This window comes from Neoarius graeffei, chromosome 3 (genome assembly GCF_027579695.1).
Source record: "Neoarius graeffei isolate fNeoGra1 chromosome 3, fNeoGra1.pri, whole genome shotgun sequence".
NCBI lineage: Eukaryota > Metazoa > Chordata > Actinopteri > Siluriformes > Ariidae > Neoarius > Neoarius graeffei.
The window spans coordinates 39948909-39968072 of NC_083571.1; the positions used below are offsets into that span (position 1 = coordinate 39948909).

The 19164-nt window shown below is 39.8% G+C and overlaps 1 protein-coding gene across 1 annotated transcript in view; it reads right to left on the reverse strand.

Moving 5' to 3' along the window:
* The window catches only part of col9a1b (collagen, type IX, alpha 1b), a 117159-nt gene that overhangs the window by 71787 nt on the left and 26208 nt on the right, over positions 1–19164 (reverse strand). The window contains exons 13-17 of the mRNA XM_060915648.1: positions 13993–14046; positions 13846–13899; positions 3871–3924; positions 3640–3693; positions 1099–1152 (exon numbers count right to left, since the gene is read on the reverse strand). Of these exons, the coding sequence (XP_060771631.1) occupies positions 1099–1152; positions 3640–3693; positions 3871–3924; positions 13846–13899; positions 13993–14046 (270 nt within the window). The remainder of the gene's footprint in view (positions 1–1098; positions 1153–3639; positions 3694–3870; positions 3925–13845; positions 13900–13992; positions 14047–19164) is intronic.

Here is a 19164-nt window from a genome sequence, read left to right on the forward strand (position 1 = left end):
CAAAGTTAAAACACATATAGTACCAGTTAAAAGTTTGGACACACCTCATTCATAGGTTTTTCTAGATTTTGTCTATTTTCTACATTGTAGAATAATACTGGAGAAATCAAAACTATGAAATAACATACGGAACCATGTGGTAAACAAAAAAAGTGTTTAAAAAAACAAAATATGTTTCATAATTTAGATTCTTCAGAGTAGCTACCGTTTACCTTGATGACAGCTTTGCACATGACTGGCATTATGTTAACCAGCTTCATGAGGTAGTCACCTAAAATGCCTTTCATTAAACAGGGGTCCCTTGTCAGAGGTTAATTTGTGGAATTTCTTGCCTTCTTAATGCATTTGAGACCATGAAATAGTAAATAATAAAAATACAATAAATAGCCCTATTCAACAACTGTAGTAATCCATATTATGTCAAGCACTGCTCAATTATGTAAAGAAAAGTGATAGTCCATCATTACTTGAAGACATAAAGTGTCTTTTAATTAATACAAAATAAAGAAAAAAACATTGAACTAGAAGGTGTGTCCAAACTTTTAACTTATACTGTAATTGTCTAGAGTGATTTTGTATGCTGTAGGACTAAGATTTCCCTTCACTGGAACGAAAGGGTCCAAACTTATTTCATCATGACAAAGCCCCTGTGCAATAACACAAGGTCCATGAAGGCGTGATTTGTGAAAGAATTTGTGTGGCCTGCACAGAGCCCAGAAATCAACCCCACTGAACACCTGCGGGTTGAATTGGAACGCCGACTGCACATGGCATTCTCATATCCCCACAATCATACTGCAAAATCTAATGGAAAGCCTTCCCAGAAAAGTGGAGGCTGTTATAACAGCAAAGTAGGGAACAACACAGAGTTAATGCCCATGGTTTTGGAATAAGCACATATGAATGTGATGGTCACTGAACGTTTAATAAATATTAATGAACCTGGGACACAGTGATTTAATACAGAATCTCATAAGACTAATAAATGGCTCCCCCCACCCCTTTTTTTATTTAGCAGTACAGTTGGACTATGGCTTCAGGACAGCACAAAGCACAATGAAAAATAAGTGTAAAATTAAGTTCGTTCTCTATACTTACACTCTCACCCTTTGGCCCTGGAAGACCAGTGATGCCTCTTTGTCCCTGGGGTCCCTGAAAATAGAGATTAACATAATTCCAGCAACACACACACACACACACACACATTATATATATATATATATATATATATATATATATATATATATATATATATATATATATATATATAGTGGTACTTGAAAGTTTGTGAACCCTTTAGAATTTTCTATATTTCTGCATAAATATGACCTAAAACATCATCAGAATTTCACACAAGTCCTAAAAGTAGATAAAGAGAATGCAGTTAAACAAATGAAACAAAAATATTATACTTGGTCATTTAATTATTGAGGAAAATGATCCAATATTACATCTTTGTGAGTGGCAAAAGTATGTGAACCTCTAGGACTAGCAGTTAATTTGAAGATGAAATTAGAGTCAGATGTTTTCAATCAATGGGATGGCAATCAGGTGAGAGTGGACACCCTGTTTTATTTAAAGATCAGGGATCTCACAAAGTCTGATCTTCACAACACATGTTTGTGGAAGTGTATCATGGCACAAACAAAGGAGATTTCTGAGGAGGAAATGCAAGATGATTGTTACCTTCCCCAGGAGTGGTTGACCAACAAAGATCACTGCAAGAGCAAGGCGTGTAATAGTCGGCGAGGTCACAAAGGACCCCAGGGTAACTTCTAAGCAACTGAAGGCCTCTCTCACATTGGCCAATTTTAATGTTCATGAGTCCACCATCAGGAGAACACTGAACAACTATGGTGTGCATGGCAGGGTTGCAAGGAGAAAGCCACTGCTCTCCAAAAAGAACATTGCTGCTCGTCTGCAGTTTGCTAAAGATCATGAGGACAAGCCAGAAGGCTATTGGAAAAATATTTTGTGGATGGATGAGACCAAAATAGAACTTTTTGGTTTAAATGAGAAGCGTTATGTTTGGAGAAAGGAAAACACTGCATTCCAGCATAAGAACCTTATCCCATCTGTGAAACATGGTGGTGGTAGTATCATGGTTGGGGCCTGTTTTGCTGCATCTGGGCCAGGATGGCTTACCATCATTGATGGAACAATGAATTCTGAATTATACCAGTGAATTCTAAAGGAAAATGTCAGGACATCTGTCCATGAACTGAATCTCAAGAGAAGGTGGGTCATGCAGCAAGACAACGACCCTAAGCTCACAAGTCGTTCTACCAAAGAATGGTTAAAGAAGAATAAAGTTAATGTTTTGGAATGGCCAAGTCAAAGTCCTGACCTTAATCCAATGGAAATGTTGTGGAAGGACCTGAAGCGAGCAGTTCATGTGAGGAAACCCACCAACATCCCAGAGTTGAAGCTGTTCTGTACGGAGAATGGGCTAAAATTCCTCCAAGCCGGTGTGCAGGACTGATCAACAGTTACCGCAAACGTTTAGTTGCAGTTATTGCTGCACAAGGGGGTCACACCAGATACTGAAAGCAAAGGTTCACATACTTTTGCCACTCACAGATATGTAATATTGGATCATTTCCCTCAATAAATAAATGACCAAGTATAATATTTTGTCTCATTTGTTTAACTGGGTTCTCTTTATCTACTTTTAGGACTTGTGTGAAAATCTGATGATGTTTTAGGTCATATTTATGCAGAAATATAGAAAATTCTAAAGGGTTCACAAACTTTCAAGCACCACTGTATATATATATATATATATATATATATATAAACTTTTATTTAGCATAATCAGATATCAGATATACAAGGTATATACCCTTCCACTTTATTAAATATTCAATCAAACATTTGACACTGCAGTTTGCAATGGCATTATAGTGGATGCAACATAAGATATTACAAATGGATAGTAAGTGTGGACAAATTCTAAATCCATTAGCTAGCCCCCTGGACAAAGCTCTAATGTGCTTGTTAATTTTGGATTGCTGGGACCTGCCTTATCCTGACGAGGTTAAGAATGGTAGCTAGCATAATATAAGTATATAAATTTCCATGAAGGGTTTGACATGGGCATAACCATTATCCTTTTCTAAAGAGGTGTATCAGGCAGCAATATTTGGCTCTGAGTCATCGTGTTTTCTCCTAAAGTCTCAAAATATATTAAATATTTTAGTCCAATCTGGCCAGCTTCTTTATTTTTTTCTTGACATGTTTCTTTCCATATTATGATAGCTAGACTTGATGACTTTGCACTGAAATGTATTCTGCTCAATTATCAGTTTTTCTACACTCCATATCCAAGTTTTCCTGTTTCTAAAAAGTTTGGAATGCATCCATGCAAACTGATTCATCTGAACAATACAAAATCATGTGTGTACTGTAGCAGATGGTTTAGCAGCATGTACTAGATTTATAATTCATAGCAAATGTTATAGTTTCAGCATCGAGTGTTGACTACCTGTTAGATTAGTAACTGCTAACCTTTTCAACTTGCTTGCTGAGCAATTCTGAATAAAAATGTAATTGTTCCGACACATAAGCTTCTTGTCTAGGAGTGCATGGGCTAGTGATTTATCCACCCCAGGATCAAGTTCTAGTCCTAATAATACATACTTGTTCTCCCTTCGGACCAGACTCTCCCATTAACCCCCTCTGGCCATGATCACCCTGTAAAATTAAACACATCTGTATTAACACGCAATATATAATTATGGCACAAATATAATATATACATTTAAGCACTTGGATTGCTGCTATGAAAGCAATTCCTGTCTAATAAAACACATCACCAAGGGAAGGTAGTCATTTAGGTCAATAAAACATGACAGTGTCAATAAAACTTACAGTGGCACCTACAACCCCCTGAGGACCTGGATCCCCATCATTACCTTGAGGTCCCTGGAAGAAAATCAGATGGATTTCATGAGTGTGTAAAGTCTACATAGTATGTGTGTACCATGCCCAGTGACACTGCAATGCTACAGATAGCACCAAAAATGCATTGTGCATCTAACAATACATCTAACAACAATGCCAGTATCTGGACAGCAATTCTCAACATAAATCTCCCTGGTAGGCAACTAATACAAGCAAGAAGAATAATAGACTGGCTTACCTGAGAGAAGAAAAGCTGTGTTTAACTATAAAATGTGTTTAACTACAAATTTGGTCTCAGCACTTGCCATTTCATCAGAGGAGCATGCCACAGTGCAATGCTTACTACATCTAGTGCCACCTGAGTGGCAGCTTGTTACAATAGTGCTGACCTTCTTTCAGTGTCTTTAGTGCATTCTGTGCATTTTTTGTGCATTTTGCTCTGTTGTTTTTAGTTATTTCTTACACTAATCTCCATGTGCAACTATAGATGTGCAACTGGTGAGATTAGTAGTTAGTATTTTGCTTATTTCTGAAATAATTGCAATTGCATCAGGAAATCCATTCAACCTCAGCTCTATTGTTTACACCTGGAAGCAACTGTTGGCACTGCGTCACACAAAAATACTCCCAGTGGAGGGACCAAATATCCTCACTGTACTAAAGAGGAGGAAGAGGGGATGCATAACTGGAGCAAAGCACAGAGAGGGGAACAGATGGTACAAACCATGCTTACAGTCTGTTATCATGGAGAACATGAGATCGCTCACAAATAAAATGGAGGAGTTAACAGTGCTAGCCAGACTACAAATGGAATATTGGGAATGCAGCATCATGTGCTTCACAGACACTTGATTGAATGAACTCACTTCAGATTCATTAGTAACCCTGGAAGGTTTCCAGCTCCTAAGAGCAGACAGGAGAGTAAAGGACAGCAGTAAGAGAAAGGGTGGATGAATTGTGATGTTTGTGAATGACAGATGGTGCAACCATGGGCACATCAGTGTTAAAGAGCCACACTGCACAAGGGATATTGAGCTGATACCTGTTAGCGTTCTGCCATATTACAACCCCGATTCCAAAAAAGTTGGGACAAAGTACAAATTGTAAATTAAAACGGAATGCAATAATTTACAAATCTCAAAAACTGATATTGTATTCACAATAGAACATAGACAACATATCAAATGTCGAAAGTGAGACATTTTGAAATTTCATGCCAAATATTGGCTCATTTGAAATTTCATGACAGCAACACATCTCAAAAAAGTTGGGACAGAGGCAATAAGAGGCTGGAAAAGTTAAAGGTACAAAAAAGGAACAGCTGGAGGACCAAATTGCAACTCATTAGGTCAATTGGCAATAGGTCATTAACATGACTGGGTATAAAAAGAGCATCTTGGAGTGGCAGAGGCTCTCAGAAGCAAAGATGGGAAGAGGATCACCAATCCCCCTAATTCTGTGCCGACAAATAGTGGAGCAATATCAGAAAGGAGTTCGACAGTGTAAAATTGCAAAGAGTTTGAACATATCATCATCTACAGTGCATAATATCATCAAAAGATTCAGAGAATCTGGAAGATTCTCTGTGCGTAAGGGTCAAGGCCGGAAAACCATACTGGGTGCCCGTGATCTTCGGGCCCTTAGACGACACTGCATCACATACAGGCATGCTTTTGTATTGGAAATCACAAAATAGGCTCAGGAATATTTCCAGAGAACATTATCTGTGAACACAATTCACTGTGCCATTCGCCATTGCCAGCTAAAACTCTATAGTTCAAAGAAGAAGCCGTATCTAAACATGATCCAGAAGCGCAGACGTCTTCTCTGGGCCAAGGCTCATTTAAAATGGACTGTGGCAAAGTAGAAAACTGTTCTGTGGTCAGACGAATCAAAATTTGAAGTTCTTTATGGAAATCAGGGACGCCGTGTCATTCGGACTAAAGAGGAGAAGGACGACCCAAGTTGTTATCAGCGCTCAGTTCAGAAGCCTGCATCTCTGATGGTATGGGGCTGCATTAGTGTGTGTGGCATGGGCAGCTTACACATCTGGAAAGACACCATCAGTGCTGAAAGGTATATCCAGGTTCTAGAGCAACATATGCTCCCATCCAGATGACGTCTCTTTCAGGGAAGACCTTGCATTTTCCTACATGACAATGCCAAACCACATACTGCATCAATTACAGCATCATGGCTGCGTAGAAGAAGGGTCCGGGTACTGAACTGGCCAGGCTGCAGTCCAGATCTTTCACCCATAGAAAACATTTGGCGCATCATAAGACGGAAGATACGACAAATAAGACCTAAGACAGTTGAGCAACTAGAATCCTACATTAGACAAGAATGGGTTAACGTTCCTATCCCTAAACTTGAGCAACTTGTCTCCTCAGTCCCCAGACGTTTACAGACTGTTGTAAAGAGAAAAGGGGATGTCTCACAGTAGTAAACATGGCCTTGTCCCAACTTTTTTGAGATGTGTTGTTGTCATGAAATTTAAAATCACCTAATTTTTCTCTTTAAATGATACATTTTCTCAGTTTAAACATTTGATATGTCATCTATGTTCTATTCTGAATAAAATATGGAATTTTGAAACTTCCATATCATTGCATTCCATTTTTATTTACAATTTGTACTTTGTCCCAACTTTTTTGGAATCGGGGTTGTACCAACCGAGGGAGTTCTCACATGTCATTGTGATAACAGTTTATATTCCACCCTCATCTGACACTGCTGCAACCTATGAGCTCATACACACTGTAGTATCACAGCTGCAGACAGCTGCAGAGTTGAGGAGGAGAGACCCACAGTCCCTCCTCAACTCTTGTGATTTTAACCATGCTTCCCTGTCTTCTGCTCTCCCCAGCTTCACCCAGTATGTTAACTGTCACACAAGGGACAACAAAACATTGGACTTACTGTATGCAAGCACCAAGGACGCATATGGCTTTTCATCCTTTCCCCTGCTTGGTTGCTCAAATCACAAATCACAGTACATCTTCTGCCTGTCTATATTTCCATGGTGAAAAAACAACTAACAACAAGGTCTGTGAGGAAATGGACTCAGGAGGCCAGAGAGGAGCCATGCTTTGAATCCATCAACTGAGAAGTGCTCTGTAGACCTCATGGAGGAAGACACTGACAGTCTGACTCACTGTATCACTGCCAGGATTTGGGACGTTTTCATATGTTGTAGTACCTTTCTTCCACCACTAGATGTACCCATCTTCCCATTTGTGTCTATGTTACTAATTACACCTGTGTCTAGTTTGCATGGTGGTATGTATTGTGTGCCTAGCCTTGTGCTCCTTGCTGAGTTTTACAGTTTGCTGTGCTCCTGAGAATAAGCTTTGAGTTTGAGACCTTTTGACTGCTATTTGGACACTGTGCCTAAGTTTTTTCGTGTTCCTTTTGCTGCTCTCAGTTTTTTGGCATCTCGTCTGTGTCATTTTTGTTACTGAGACGAATTTCACTGTGCATGTGACTAATTCTTCTTCTTCTTCTTCTATATAAACTTCTGTGTAGAGAATACTGTGCCTATCAGAATGGTACAGTATTTCTCAAATAACAAACCATGGGTGACCCTGGAGAAAAAAAGCCCTTTTGAATGAGAAAAAGATTTTTATATCTGGTGACAAAGCACAGCTGAGGAGGGTGCAAAAGAAACTAAAAAGGAAAATAAAGGAAGGCAAGGATATGTTCCATCTGTGTGCATATAAACCTCAAAGACTAATTATATGCGCCTGTCCCAGATTAGAGCATGATCAGCACATACTTATAAGGCTGCTGAACTCTCATAGACATTGCGAAGCATTGTGTTCTCTGTGACCCTTACCAAGCCTTCTGTTTATTATTGTCTTCCTGATTTTTGACTCATGTCTGCATTTGGGTTTCTGCTTTTTGTCTTTGCCGAGTCTAATCTGTTTGTTCCTCGTATGACCTTTGCCTGTTTTCTGGATCTTGAGTCTGCCGTAAGTTTTGGATTTATGTGCCTGCTTGCTGTTTTATATTAAACAAACTCTTCCTGCACTTATATCCCTCTAGTAACAGAAACATCACTTTATCATGTCACTTTTCTGACAGGATTGCTACAGTAGAAAGATGGAAGAACACTTTCATCCAGGGCTTTGAACCAGAATTTTTTTCCTATTGGTTCGTTCCAAACAGAAACGGAATTTTAACGTTTCCGGTTTTGGGTTCCACCATTAAATAGACGTTCCCGAACCGGTTAGAACAAAAAAATTTCGTTCCCGGAACGGTTAATTACGTTCCCTGTCAGCTGTTTAACAAATGGCTATAAAATTATGTCTCTGTCTCATCCAGCTTAAGCCAAATGTAGGCTAATTCTATTACAACCTTCATTAAATAAGACAAGAAATAATTCAAAACAATTATTATTTCAAATGTTGGCGATTTGGATTCTCAGTATGTCTTCCCATCTACACAAACAGAAAAAGTGCCAAAAATGAAAGATAATTTGTTTAGTGTGTTACCAAAGGCTAGTCAGGCCCTATGCATTGATAGGCTAACAGAGGTTAACGTCATTTAATGTTCGCGAGCCTCTCATTAACGTGGACAAATATATTGATATCGTGTTTGAAATTGACGTTTTTGAATAACGATAGACTGCAATATTTACCTCTTATTTAAGATGTGGAGACGTGATAGTAGTCCACCCTCCCGCTCTCTCCATTCAGTCAGCGAACGTCACACAGGAAGTGAACCCCAGTGGGTCATAGAAACTTGCGCAGGAGAAAAATGACTTTTTTATTTGTAGGCTACGGAAACTTTGAGGAACGAAATAAAAACTGGTATTAACCGGTTACCATTATTTTTAATAAGCGTTTCTGTTCCGGAACATAAAAAATAATAAAGTTTCTGGTTTCGTTTCTGTTCCATGTGAAATAGAAAAAGTTCCTGGTTTTCGTTTTCGTTCCTTGAACCGGTTCAAAGCCCTGCTTTCATCAGAACAATACAAGGGAGGTATGAAGAGGACTAAAAAAAATCTTGGGACAAAGCAAAGGGAGTGTGAGGGACCCTGAACCTGGAAACCAGGTGGTTCAGTATATGTTCAATCTGAGTCTTAGTCTGAAGAGAGTTCCAGTCGGGTAAACACTGTGTGGTTCAAGTTCCAAAGACTGTGCAACACAGGGAGCCCAACCACTTCAGACTGGTGGCCTTAACCTCTCACCTGATGAAGACCATGGAAGAGAGCATACTCAACCACTTCCAACCCCTGGTGAGATTAAGGCTAGACCCCCTACAATTCAGCTATCAAACAGGCATTGAGCAGGATGATGCAGTCATCTACTTGCTGAAGAGATCCCTGCCACACATTGAAAAACCTAGGAGCACTGTGAGGGTAATGTTTTTGACTTTTCATATGCCTCCAACACAAAACTGCCATCACGACTTAGCAGGAAGCTAGAGGGAGCAGGAGTAGACTGCCACCTGGTTGCGTGGACCATCAACCACAGAATGTGAGGCTACATACAGTGAGGCAAAAAAGTATTTAGTCAGCCACCAATTGTGCAAGTTCTCCCACTTAAAAAGATGAGAGAGGCCTGTAATTTTCATCATAGGTACACTTCGACTATGAGAGACAGAATGGGGGGAAAGAATCCAGGAAATCACATTGTAGGATTTTTAATGAATTAATTGGTAAATTCCTCGGAAAAATAAGTATTTGGTCACCTACAAACAAGCAAGATTTCTGGCTCTCACAGACCTGTAACTTCTTCTTTAAGAGGCTCCTCTGTCCTCCACTTGTTACCTGTATTAATGGCACCTGTTTGAACTCGTTATCAGTATAAAAGACACCTGTCCACAACCTCAAACAGTCACACTCCAAACTCCACTATGTTTGACCAAACAGCATTGGTCTTGACAAACTGCAAGACCAAAGAGCTGTCAAAGGACACCAGAAACAAAATTATAGACCTGCACGAGGCTGGGAAGACTGAATCTGCAATAGGTACGCAGCTTGGTGTGAAGAAATCAACTGTGGGAGCAATTATTAGAAAATGGAAGACATACAAGACCACTGATAATTTCCCTCGATCTGGGGCTCCACGCAAGATCTCACCCCGTGGGGTCAAAATGATCACAAGAACGGTGAGCAAAAATCCCAGAACCACACGGGGGGACCTAGTGAATGACCTGCAGAGAGCTGGGACCAAAGTAACAAAGGCTACCATCAGTAACACACTACACCGCCAGGGACTCAAATCCTGCAGTGCCCCCTGCTTAAGCCAGTACATGTCCAGGCCCGTCTGAAATTTGCTAGAGAGCATTTGGATGATCCAGAAGAGGATTGGGAGAATGTCATATGGTCAGATGAAACCAAAATAGAACTTTTTGGTAAAAACTCAACTTGTCGTGTTTGGAGGAGAAAGAATGCTGAGTTGCATCCAAAGAACACCATACCTACTGTGAAGCATGGGGGTGGAAACATCATGCTTTGGGGCTGTTTTTCTGCAAAGGGACCAGGACGACTGATCCATGTAAAGGAAAGAATGAATGGGGCCATGTATCGTGAGATTTTGAGTGAAAACCTCCTTCCATCAGCAAGGGCGTTGAAGATGAAACGTGGCTGGGTCTTTCAGCATGACAATGATCCCAAACACACCGCCCGGGCAACGAAGGAGTGGCTTCGTAAGAAGCATTTCAAGGTCCTGGAGTGGCCTAGCCAGTCTCCAGATCTCAACCCCATAGAAAATATTTGGAGGGAGTTGAAAATCCGTGTTGCCCAGCGACAGCCCCAAAACGTCACTGCTCTAGAGGAGATCTGCATGGAGGAATGGGCCAAAATACCAGCAACAGTGTGTGAAAACCTTGTGAAGACTTACAGAAAACGTTTGACCTCTGTCATTGCCAACAAAGGGTATATAACAAAGTATTGAGATGAACTTTTGTTATTGACCAAATACTTATTTTCCACCATAATTTGCAAATAAATTCTTTAAAAATCAGACAATGTGATTTTCTGGATTTTTTTCTCATTTTGTCTCTCATAGTTGAGGTATACCTATGATGAAAATTACAGGCCTCTCTCATCTTTTTAAGTGGGAGAACTTGCATAATTGGTGACTGACTAAATACTTTTTTGCCCCACTGTATATGCAGGATTGCTTATGATTGATCCAAGGTTTCACTTATATTGATGGAATTAAGATGTGATTTGCTGACTTAGCACAAGATATCAACACATTCACATGCACACACACATAACACACACACATCCTACCCCCACCCCTCTATACACACACACACACACATTCATGCACACACACACACACACACACACACACACACACACACACACACACACACACACATATTCATGCAAACACACACATACACGCGTGCACACACATACACAACAGACACAACAGACAAACACAGCTGCCTTTTAGAAAGATAAACAGCTTTTTGGGATGTTATAAAAGGTTGTTTGGAATATTTCATCTTTGGTGAAAAGACTGTGAATAAACGGCCAATCTGTGAAGCCAATCTCTGGTTTTCTGGTCTGGTTTTTTTCATGGGGTTTTCGCTCCAGAATTCTGCAGGTGGCACGAGGGCATTGGTCTCGAGAAGTTGACCGTTCCGGCTGGGGGAACCTTTACAAACTGTTACAAACTTGCCTGGAAGCGGATCCAATTTTATTTTGCCCCCACAAAAAAAAAAAATATATATATATATATATATATATATACACACACACACACACACCAGTTATTCCACGAAATCGAGTCGTACGTAAGCTGATAGCTGACGAGGCACGGAGTGCCAAGTAGGCTATAAGCCATGTATAATGAAATTGAGTGGAATAACTGTTTTATTATACCTACAGAGAAAACGAGCATTTTTTTTTTTTTGCAAATTCAATAAATAAAAACTTTACACAAAACATCCAACAAAATCATTTCCCCTTAAAATGTAAACAAACTGGTGAAATGACAGTAGCAATTTGTGAAAAATGTGATAATTATAACTCTTGAAAAATAAAAAAGATATGTTCTTACCAACAAATACTTTTATTCCATATTTTGTTGCTTTTTTGTATTTTTGGGTTTTTTTTTTGTTTTAGAGTAGTGTTTATTTCATCCTTGGTTGGTTCAGCAACATGCTCTGCCATTTTGTTTTTCTCTACTCATGGTATATAATAGCCTAGTAGTAGAGCAGCCAATAATCCAGCATTTCTCTTACACACTTTATTTTTCTCATGTTTCACGTATGCACTCTTTTACTCTCATTATATTCAACTTTGGAGCTGTTGTATCAATAAAGTTTTCTTTTTAAGTTATCTTATCTTAATACTGATAATACAATAGCTGTCCATGAAGTCAGCTAGTAATCCAAAAGAACATCCATCCATTATCTGTAACCGCTTATCCTGTGCAGGATCACGGGCAAGCTGGAGCCTATCCCAGCTGACTATGGGCGACAGGTGGGGTACACCCTGGACAAGTCTCCACATCATCGCAGGGCTGACACATAGAGACAAACAACCATTCACACCTACAGTCAATTTAGAGCCACCAGTTCACTTAAACTGCATGTCTTTGGACCCAGAGGAAACCCACGCAGACACGGGGAGAACATGCAAACTCCACACAGAAAGGCCCCCGTCCACCATTGGGCTTGAATCCAGAACCTTCTTGCTGTGAGGCGACAATGCTAACCACTACACCACTGTGCCACCTCCAAAAGAATATAATTGTCCTTACTCTATGGGTAAGAATAATGGTATTTCTTTGTTCTGTGTCATTCAGAGTGACGCTCGCCAACAACAGGCATGTATCAGTTCATGTACACAAAAGAAAACAGTTTTCATTCAATCATATGCTATACAGGGGCGGCACAGTGGTGTAGTGGTTAGCACTGTCACCTCACAGCAAGAAGGTCCTGGGTTTGAGCCCAGCGGCTGGCGAGGGTCTTTCTGTGTGGAGTTTGCATGTTCTCCCCGTGTCTGCTTGGGTTTCCTCCAGGTGCTCAGGTTTCCCCCACAGTCCAAAGACATGCAGGTTAGGCTAACTGGTGGCTCTAAATTGACCGTAGGTGTGAATGCAAGTGTGAATGGTTGTTTGTCTTTGTGTCAGCCCTGTGATAACCCGGTGACTTGTCCAGGGTGTACCCCGCCTCTCGCCCATAGTTAGCTGGGATAGGCTCCAGCTTGCCTGCGACCCTGTAGAACAGGATAAAGCAGCTAGAGATAATGAGATGATATATATATATATATATATATATATATATATATATATATATATATATATATATATTTTTTTTTTAAATTCTAATTGGCTGCTAATAAAAGAAGGCATGTCCAGGGTACACTTTGCTGCACCCCAGTCCAAATATTGAATCCACCAATTAAACCCAACCTCAGGCCACCTGCTCTCCAGAGGTTTGTATAGCTACCTACACACTCATTTGGCCGGCACTCTGGTGGGCAAAAGTATACAGGAAGTGTAGGTGTTCACATAAAATTTAAATAAACATTTTAAAACGGGTTAAAAATAATTAGATGGATACAGGGTGAAATAGGATGAGTAAACAATTTTGACTTTATAAATACTTTTGCTTAATTAATGTATGTTTGATATCATGTAGTCTTTCTCTTCTGGATAATTGGAAGGGGGTGGTGCCCCAACACCCCCTTTTGACCAGCCACCACTTTCAAGTAAGTGTTCTTCTGAGTCTGAGACTGTTGAGTTCTCGAGTGCAGCTGCATAAAGTTACATTTAAATTTTGGGAGTCATGAGCTGACCATTTTTGTGTAATAGTGATCCGTATTATAATGCTGCTCCACTGCATTCACAATTTTTTACTTCAGTATGCTTTAGTTACCATATTATATGGGATCTGATTGTTTTAGAGAAATTTTTACAATGTCAGACAAAGGACTGGTTGCCAAAAATCTTATAAATCTTTACTTGCCATCTTCCCTTTGGGACCGATAATTCCTGTGGCACCTCGAATTCCCTGTGGACCCTGAGAACACAAAGCCAAGTTTGTGATTGGTGTCTTACAGAAACAGTCTGTATAAAGGCTGTAGATACAATCTACAGAGGTTGGTGCACTCACTGTCGGGCCATAGGCTCCAACCTCTCCAGGGGCACCTTGGTCTCCCACTTCTCCCTGGTGAAAAAATGTTTGTATTTTATTATTTCAAATGACAGCAATTCCTGAATGAAAAACACTTGTAATGCAATCAGAGATATGAAAAAGCTTCAATGCTGAAGGCTTTTTCAATTAGAAAAACATAAATGAACAATCCATACATTTTACAGACAAAAAGACAAAAAAGAATATACTAATGCATTTCAAAAATTAGAATATCATGAAAAAGTTAATTTTTTCATAATTTCATTCAAAAAGGTAAATGTTAGTATATTCTATATTCATTACATGTAAAGTGAAATAGTTCAATATATTTTGTTTTAATTTTGATGATTATGGCATATAGCTCATGAACATCAGAAATGCAGTATCTCAAATTATTAGAATATTTCATTTCGAGTTTGAGTAAATTACTACTCAGAGTATAAATACAGTACATCTCTCAGTCTAGTTCAGCACACACAATCACAATCATGAGGAAGACTGCTGACTTGACAGTTGTCCAGAAGACGAACATCAACACCCTCCACAAGGAGGGTAAGGCACAGAAGGTAATTGCTGAAAAGGTGCACAAGCAACAGGGATGACTGCAGCCTTGAGATTGTCAAGAAAAGTTGATTCAAAGACTTGGGAGAGCTTCACAAGAAGTGGACTGAGGCTGGTGTCAGTGCATCAAGAGCCACCATGCATAGATGTCTTAAGAAAAGAGCCTACAACTGTGACATTTCTAATATCAAGCCACTCCTGAACCAGAGGCAATATCAGAAGCGTCTTACCTGGACTAAAGAGAGAAAGAACTGGGGTGGGTTTCCTGAAAGCCTCTTAAGCTGAAAAGCGTCTTTAACTACCTCTTAAGATCCATTGTTAAGCTACAGTGGTTTTCCCGAACAACATCATAGCCAAAGTAGGACTTTAGTTAGCTCTTAATTTACAATGAACCTGGATCACAAATTTTTCACAACAAAGAGCATCTCGCTCGCAGCCAAATACAAAGAATGTGCATGTGCCTCCGAGGGGCTCTCACAATCAATGGGCAGAAACTGGTATTGAATATGCTGCTGATCTTAAATTATTTTTCATGTGCATCAACTTAATTATTAAATAAATATACACAAAGCATTATGAATATATTTCAATATTTTATGGAATTACGTATGGATATCATAACATCACATTGATATCATCACATTTTAATCAAATTTAACTTCATTAGGCAAATGATGATCTAATTTAGTGTCATAAATGAGACAATTCAAATTATGGATTCTCTGAGGTGACTGACATAGTACTATTTTCTGAGGGGTGCAGCCCCTCAGAAATAATAATTAATAATAAAAATAAGAAAATATAATTATCTAAAAATAATTTTAAAAAGTATCTAATTATTGTAATAGATAATTAGATGAATAACATGTCCAGTTTTGTGTAGCTTCCTAGGCAGAGATATGACCGTACGGATCCAATGTGCGTGGTAATATGGCGGCCAGATGGCTTTACCCTGACTGGCCAATGAGCTATGCAGATATTTTACGGAGAGCTCAGTGGTGGCTACACAAACATTTGGAGAGCAGGTGACCTGAGGCTGCGTTTGAATCGGTGGACTAAGATTTGGCCTCAGGCGCAGCAAAGTGCTCACTGGACATGCCTTCTTCTATTAGCAGCCAATTGGAATTGTTTTTAATGTTTTTTTTCCCCCATGTGATTGGACAGTTTCCTATGGGCCTTCAGATTTACGGCTGTGACTCACTGTTGCTCACTAGACGGGAGCTTTCACAAGATGGTAAATTCAAGTGGACCCGAGGAGAAAGAAAATTATGTTATTTCTTCACAGAAACACTCATTACACAGCGTATGCTGGAAGAAAAAAAAAGAGAATAAAGGAGCTTGGACCGGACTGTCCATTCATCCATCCATCCACTATCCGTAACCGATAAGCTTGTGCAGGGTCGCGGGCAAGCTGGGGCCTATCCCAGCTGACTATGGGTGAGAGGCGGGGTACACCCTGGACAAGTCTCCAGGTCATGGACTGGACCAGCGCAATTTAAACATTAAGAGGCAGGCGATCGGGGGCAGGCTTACACTCGAGGCTTCTCCCACTCTTGTTATGACAGAAGGAGCTGGCGAGTTGGATAAATGATGATGAAGATAGTGATCATGTAGATTTTTTTTGCTTCTTTCAATAAGGGCTTTCCTCATAATGTAAATATGAGGAACTTTGGAAGTTTGGGGAATTTTGGGAACCAAGAGCTGACCGTGTTACAACGGTTTTCGTGTAATAGCAATCCGTATTATAATAATGCTCCACTATACATGAGGGTAAGTCAAAATGTTCTAAGACAAATTTATGAAAATAACAAAGCTATTTCTCTACATATCCTCCATTTAAGTCTAAACACTTCTGCAAGCGGTGTTTTCATTGGAGAATTCCTTCTTTGTAGAATTCTGGGGGATGTCTTTCACACCTTTTGAAATGATAACATCTGTCTTAGAACTTTTTGACTTACCCTTGTGTGTGTGTGTGTGTGTGTGTGTGTGTGTGTGTGTGTGTGTGTATAAATATATATATACACACACACGCGCGCACACACACAGTGGTGCTTGAAACTTTGTGAACCCTTTATAATTTTCTATGTCTCTGCATAAATATGACCTAAAACATCATCAGATTTTCACACAAGTCCTAGAAGTAGATAATGAGAACCCAGTTAAACAAATGAGACAAAAATATTATACTTGGCCGTTTATTTATTGAGGAAAATGATCCAATATTACATATCTGTGAGTGGCAAAAGTATGTGAACCTCTAGGATTAGCAGTTAATTTGAAGGTGAAATTAGAGTCAGGTGTTTTCAATCAGATGGGATGACAATCAGGTGTGAGTGGGCACCCTGTTTTATTTAAAGAACAGGGATCTATCAAAGTCTGATCTTCACAACACGTGTTTGTGGAAGTGTATCATGGCACGAACAAAGGAGATTTCTGAGGACCTCAGAAAAAGTGTTGTTAATGCTTATCAGGCTGGAAAAGGTTACAAAACCACCTCTAAAGAGTTTGGACTCCACCAATCCACAGTCAGATGGATTGTGTACAAATGGAGGAAATTCAAGACCATTGTTACCCTCCCCAGGAATGGTCGACCAACAAAGATCACTCCAAGAGCGAGGTGTGTAATAGTCAGCAAGGTCACAAAGGACCCCAGGGTAACTTCTAAGCAACTGAGGCTACATCCACACGACAACGGCAACGAGATGTTATTAAAAAAAATATCGCGTCCACATGGGCAATGGATCAGTAAAATATCAGGTACATATGGCAACGCAACGCTTGCTGAAAAAGATGCAATACGCATGCCACACCTCTAGGGGCGCTGTAAGACGGTCCCATCGGAGACACCAGAACAATAGAAGAAGTAGACGCATGCGCATAAACCCCTTCTACTACCCGATGTGAAGCACTGTCAGGAACAAACACACAACAAGAAGAAGATGGCTGCGACTACGCGAGGAAATCGTGCCTTCTGTGTGTACAAATTAGTTTTATTAGTGTGCATAGTTTTATATAACTTAATTTTCTTATTGTGTGTGAACATTTTGAAAAGCATTTTTATATAATTTATATAACTTTTTATATTGTGTGTGAACATTTTGAAAAGCAGTCTTATCCAATAAAAAAAGAAATTCAAGAAATGGTTCAGTTACTTGTTTATTTAAAAGAAAAGCTGTATACAAAAGTGAATGCAATGCAGTGGTTCATACAAAACAGCAAGAGTGCTGCTTGTTCTAGTCATGTGGTTGTGACGTCATCGTAAACAAATCCGTTCTACTCATCCAGACGACTTCGCAACGGCGCCGTTGCCAGATTTGTCCACTCTGGAACCCGTTCTCAAAAGATTTCGTTTTGGGGCACCCAAAACGCCGGTGCCGTGTGGACGCCAGGCTGAAACAATAAACAATTTTATCAGATTCACCTGAATCCGTTGCTGTGTGGACAGGGCCTGAATGCCTTTCTCACATTGGCTAATGTTAATGTTCATGAGTCCACCATCAGGCGAACACGGAACAACAATGGTGTGCATGGCAGGGTTGCAAGGAGAAAGCCACTGCTCTCCAAAAAGAACATTGCTGCTCGTCTGCAGTTTGCTAAAGATCACGTGGACAAGCCAGAAGACTATTGGAAAAATGTTTTGTGGATGGATGAGACCAAAATAGAACATTTTGGTTTAAATAAGAAGCGTTATGTTTGGAGAAAGGAAAACACTGCATTCCAGCATAAGAACCTTATCCCATCTGTGAAACATGGTGGTGGTAGTATCATGGTTTGGGCCTGTTTTGCTGCATCTGGGCCAGGACGGCTTGCCATCATTGATGGAACAATGAATTCTGAATTATACCAATGAATTCTAAAGGAAAATGTCAGGACATCTGTCCATGAACTGAATCTCAAGAGAAGGTGGGTCATGCAGCAAGACAATGACCCTAAGCATACAAGTTGTTCTACCAAAGAATGGTTAAAGTACAATAAAGTGAATGTTTTGGAATGGCCAAGTCAAAGTCCTGACCTTAATCCAATCAAAATGTTGTGGAAGGACCTGAAGCGAGCAGTTCATGTGAGGAAACCCACCAGCATCCCAGAGTTGACGCTGTTCTGTACAGAGGAATGGGTTAAAATTCCTCCAAGCCGGTGTGCAGAACTGATCAACAGTTACTGGAAACGTTTAGTTGCAGTTATTGCTGCACAAGGGGGTCACACCAGATACTGAAAGCAAAGGTTCACATACTTTTGCCACTCACAGATATGTAATATTGGATCATTTTCCTCAATAAATAAATGACCAAGTATTATATTTTTGTCTCATTTGTTTAACTGGGTTCTCTTTATCTACTTTTAGGACTTGTGTGAAAATGTGATGATGTTTTAGGTCATATTTATGCAGAAATATAGAAAATTCTAAAGGGTTCACGAACTTTCAAGCACCACTGTACATATACACACACATGGTCTGGGCTTTGACTACGCCATTCCAAGACATCTAAATGTTTCCCTTTAAACCACTGCAGTGTAGCTTTAGCAGTATTTGCACCCTTAAAGTGGTAGGCATGTTGTGTAAATGAAATGGTACTAAGCCCCCACCAATCT